This window comes from Brachyhypopomus gauderio, chromosome 1 (assembly GCF_052324685.1).
Source record: "Brachyhypopomus gauderio isolate BG-103 chromosome 1, BGAUD_0.2, whole genome shotgun sequence".
NCBI lineage: Eukaryota > Metazoa > Chordata > Actinopteri > Gymnotiformes > Hypopomidae > Brachyhypopomus > Brachyhypopomus gauderio.
The window spans coordinates 39,922,105-39,927,223 of record NC_135211.1 but is presented as its reverse complement, the minus strand read 5'-3'; the positions used below and the strand labels follow the sequence as shown (position 1 = coordinate 39,927,223).

The following is a 5,119-nucleotide window of genomic DNA, read 5'->3' as shown; positions in this document are numbered from 1 at the left end:
TGTCCTGTGCTCGTCATTGTCTAGTTTACAGTTTACTCGTCTGTGTGTCGTTAGGTGTTCTACGTGCGCTGTATGCGCTAAATCTGTCAGTCAAGAGAGGATTTCGTGTCTCATCCTTCATGACAGCCCAAACGTCACAGTATCTTTCTAATTTAATTTCTACCACTATTGACCGGCTGAGGGTTTTATTCAGCACCATTCAGTCTGTAATGAATCCCTCCATTGATGTTCTAAAAACTGCTACACAGTCTAACTGTGACGATTTTCTTAAACACTTTGTTAACAAAATAGACTCCATTAAGCAGAACATTGTTAATACATATAATGCTGTTCAAGTGCATCAAAATGCTTTTCCAATAACATCTGCTGTTTTTAACCAGTTTGAGTTGATATTGTTACCCCATCTCACTGAAGTGGTTCAACAGATGAAATCCACAAACTGTCCTCTGGTCATCATTCCTTCTAAGATGTTCAAGCAGTCCTTTGACACTATCCGTCCCTGTCTTTTGACATTTATTAATAGCTGTCTAAGTTCAGGTTTTGTCCCATCCATCTTTAAGCATGCTGTGGTCAGGCCACTCCTTAAAAAAACATGTCTAGGTCCTACAGCTATTTCTAACTTCAGGCCAATCTCTCATCTGTCACTCCTATCTAAAGTGTTGGAAAGAGTTGTTTTTATTCAGTTGCAATCTTTTCTATAATCTCATAACTTGTTTGAAAAATTCCAGTCTGGTTTTAAATCTCGTAATAGTGTAGAATCTGCACTACTTAAAGTACAAAATTATGTTATTTTGTCCCTTGATGCCAAAAACCAGTTCTGCTGGTCATGCTAGACCTCTCAGCAGCTTTTGACACTGTGGACCATCAGACTCGGCATTACTCATCTGACTCAGCATATCTGCATTCAGGGAGTTGTCCTTAAGTGGTTTAAGTCCTATCTAACAGACAGAACTTTCTCTGTAATTATAGGTGATCTGACTCCTTTGACCTCTGGTGTGCCGCAGGGTCCCATTCTGGGGCCTGTACTTTTTTCACTTTACATGCAGCCACTAGGACCTATCATTGCACGTCATAATCTGTCTTTCCATTTGTAAATTACTTCTACTCTTATTTTAAATTGTTTTATAATATTGTTTTATTTGTTTTGTTTGATTAAGCACTTAATTTATGACATTGTAAATATATATATATATATATATATATATATATATTTTTTTTTATACTTTTAAATGGTTTTATGATATTATTTTATTTGGTGTTTTTATTAAGCACGCGGGGACAGAGGTGGCCGAAGGCGAGGGTTGCATAGTCCAGTCTTTATTTTTCATACTTGTCAATAAAGGATGAACAGAAAATAGTATGCACTGCGATGCAGCAATACAGCTTAAACATCTTAACGTCCCAAACACACGCAAGGACGTGAGCAGGTCCAGCGCTGAGCAGTCAACCGGGATGAATGTGCTGCCCTGGACAGAACGATATGTGGGCTTAAAAAGGTGCACAACCTAACAGAACACAGGTGCTAGTACTGAGGAGAATGGGACATGGGGAGTGGTTTGGTGCTCGGGGGCGTGTGCTATGGGGGTTTGTGAATAGGAGCACGTGCCCTCTGGTGGCGACTCGGCCTCCCCACCATGACAGTTGGAAGGTGCTATGTAAATAAACTTTGATTTGATTTGGAACAGAACCAAATGGTTGTAGAGTACACTGAAAAATTCAAATTCAGAAAGCACAAAACTTTTTTTGTAATTTGTAATGATAATTTTTTTATTAAACTGTACTTAAAACTTGTCTTTTTGAACTTAAAATCATTTGTATATAATGCATTTAAGTTCTAATTACTACATTAATTTTAGCAAACATAGCACAAAAAATTTATTAAACTGACATCATTACTCAAAAATGTATAATAGCACTCAATTTACTGTTTTAGAAACATCTACTAACAATATTCAAGTGTTTTAGACAATTCTTTTGTTGAAATTTTGATTCTATAATAAGCAATTCAAGCAAATGCAACAACATGAATCAAAATAAAGGTGAAAGTTATATAAAGATAACATTTATCTTATCACTTAATACACATAATAATAAACCTAGAGTTAAGCACGGCTAGTTAAGATAAACAATAAAGAAATAAACAGAAAATTTAGTGTATTTCCTAAACAAGTCAACAAGAGTCTGTTTGTCTTTCATTGACTCTGACCACAGCTTTACTGAAGTCTGTGACCATTTATCTTGCATTTTATCTGACTTTTCAGACATGACTGAACATATCCCACTCACCAAGTACATTTCTCCAGAAGCCTCACCCACTTTGTCAGACCCTGCCCACTTTGTGAGACCCACCCACTCTATCTGCTGTTTAAAAGACCATGCAGTGTACTTTTTTTCCAGCCTCTATTCACAACTTTCCTGTAAGTATGTCTACTGTTCTTAGGGGAGTGGTGCATGTCATTTAAAATGTGTAGTGTTTTACAGATAAACCAGTCATTATTGCTAATGATACTATTGCTTCTATTGTCGTGTATTTATAGGTAATGTGTGCTGAGGCCAAAAGACATATTGTACAGTTATTGTCTTTGGGTTTTTTAGGTTTGTATTAAGAGCAAGACCATGTCATACCTGGCTGACCTCCACATTATTGGCGGGAGGGGAGGTAGTGAGTTTACCTTCGATGGTACTGGCAGTGGATCCACCCTGACAAAGCTGTGGGTGTGGGCCGGAGGGTGGCAGATCAAAGCCATTAAGGTGTGGCTTTCTAATGGGCAGAACAAACAGTTTGGAAATCCTGATGGGAAATTTCAGGAATTTACATTTGAAGACGGAGAGCATTTTGCTTCCCTGTCACTGTGGGGAAATGGAGCTGGATCACGTCTGGGTGGTATCAAGTTCAAGACCAACCGCTCCCGAGAGTTTTCTGCATATATGACAGATTGGGGCCTGAAAACAGAATATCCAATTGATGTTGGTTCTGGAATCTGTATGGGAGTCACAGGGCGATCAGGTTCAGACATTGACTGCTTAGGCTTCATGTTCATTAACACCATCAAGTCTACTGTGTTAACTGATGTGAATTATACCACACTACATGATGTGATACCCAAGGTGGCTGTTGAGGAACTCAAATCCATGACTTACACCAACAATACTAGTCAGATGCAAGAGTACAAAATAGAATCCTCAAAAAAACTCACCAAAAAGTCTTCCTGGTCTGTGACCAATAAGATTGAATTCAACTACCACTGTGAAGTGAAGGCAGGCATTCCTGAGGTTGTTGAAGTAACTGCTGGGTACGGTTTTACAGTGGGAATTCAAAGCAATTTTGGTTTAGAGAACTCTGAAGAAAGAATGGAGCTGTTCTCTTTCCCTGTCAAAGTTCCCCCAGGGAAAAAAGTAACTGTACAAATCACGATTGGCCGGGTCACTGTTGATCTACCTTACAAAGGCACAGTGCAGATTACCTGCTTCAACGACAGTGTTTTGCAGTTTCCGGTCAGTGGGACCTACAAGGGGGTCACTTACACTGATGCAAAAACAGTTATTAAGGAGTGAGTGAATCAGCAAAACTCTTGTCTGGTTCTTTCTGTTATCCTTGTAAGGGCTTTGTGAGCATTGCTTGCACACACAAAAAATATTTGTCAGAGTTTCTTTATATAAAGATGCACCATGGTGGTGGGGTAATGAAGCATATACTGGCCTGGGATAACAAATTTAAATCCAAACCCTAAAACCACATAATTATTTTTCTTTTAAAAGTGGTGTCTGACTTTCATGACGTTTCAGTGTTTTTTTTACTGTGTTACATTATATCAATAAAACATCTTTGGCATTGTGCGTGACTCATTTTCACAGTCATTTAGAAGTTTCTAAATCTCATTTGGTGGTTGAGAGAGTTGTTCAAGATTAGTTGTGTCCGGGAAAAAATATATTTGGTCTTTCTGTAATCATGTTCATCAGTATTCATATATGTATTGGCCACTATTAGTAATAATTGGAAAGGAAACCATTTTATTAAGGTATATTAAGCACATCAGGCCTATTATTGATCAGTGTATGCTCTGCAGGCCTGTAGTCTCTCTCTCTCTACCTCACCCCATCACCTCACCTCATGTGAACTGCATGCTTAACTGATGTCATGGAAGTATGATGTAATCATGCATCAATATAGTATAAAACTAAGGTCTGTGAGAGGGAGGCAGCTTTCTCTTGCAGACTCTCTTGAGTGTGTGTAACGGAGATCTCTGGATTAATCCATCGTTCTATTGTTCTGTATTTTGTCTTTTAATAAACTTTGTATTTTACTTTGATACCCAACTGCTGTTGACTGTTCTTGCTCACCATTAAGGTTCAAATTTCCACAACAGTCGACAGGGATTTATTAGTCAGTACCACAACCTGCAGCAGGAACCCATGTGTCCTTTACTGCAGACAGTATGAGCTGTATGAGTTGTGCGAAATCAGGTGATTAGTCTTGTATACCAAATGTTTTAAACAGGTCATCTTTACTTTCTGTAGTCCACGAGTCAAGGGAACTAAACTGAATTACTAAATGATCAGGAAGAATAAGGTCCGCGCAACACTCAGACAACATAATACAAACACAGAGACCTGAGAATAACAAGCAACACATGCAAGTCTAGCTATCGCTAGTTTTCTGATTCTTTTAGTTCTGTATTTATTCCTTGTGTTCCTAGGTGTGGGTCAATGTAATCAAGATTTTGTTTTTGTTTCAGTTACTGTTTCCTTGTTATTCTTCATGTTGGTTTGTTGTTTGAGCATCATTATCAGTTATACTGTTTCACGTTATATCATTTGTTGTTTGCATGTGTTCGTTGTTGTATGTGATTTGTTCATTGTGTGTGTTCATTGTTCCTATGTGATTATTATAAATATAGTTGTTTTGAGTTTAATCTGGTATTTGCCGTGTTCTTATTATTTGATTATTCTGTAGTACTCTGTGTCAGTTTGTTCTGCAACATGCCTCGTAAATCTCAAGTTCTCTGTACAAGCACAACACGGCTAACCAGTAAGGTTAGTCCGTTTAGCTTCGAGGCCCGCTCTCCAGCGCAAGTGAGTCCGCCCCATGATTGCACAACAACCGCAGCGTTACAAAATG

At 38.3% G+C, this 5,119-nt stretch overlaps 1 protein-coding gene across 1 annotated transcript; it reads left to right on the top strand.

Annotated features, from left to right (window-relative positions):
• Positions 1–2,519: 2,519 nt before the first annotated feature.
• Positions 2,520–3,835, top strand: LOC143520366 (aerolysin-like protein). Its single transcript, XM_077013561.1, has one exon. It carries the CDS (start codon positions 2,617–2,619, stop codon positions 3,553–3,555), a length of 939 nt encoding a protein of 312 aa, XP_076869676.1. The 5' UTR covers positions 2,520–2,616; the 3' UTR covers positions 3,556–3,835.
• Positions 3,836–5,119: the final 1,284 nt, after the last annotated feature.

Bases quoted from the DNA above. Each gene is read 5' to 3' on its own strand.
- LOC143520366 (XM_077013561.1), top strand. From the start codon at position 2,617: ATGTCATACCTGGCTGACCTCCACATTATTGGCGGGAGGGGAGGTAGT.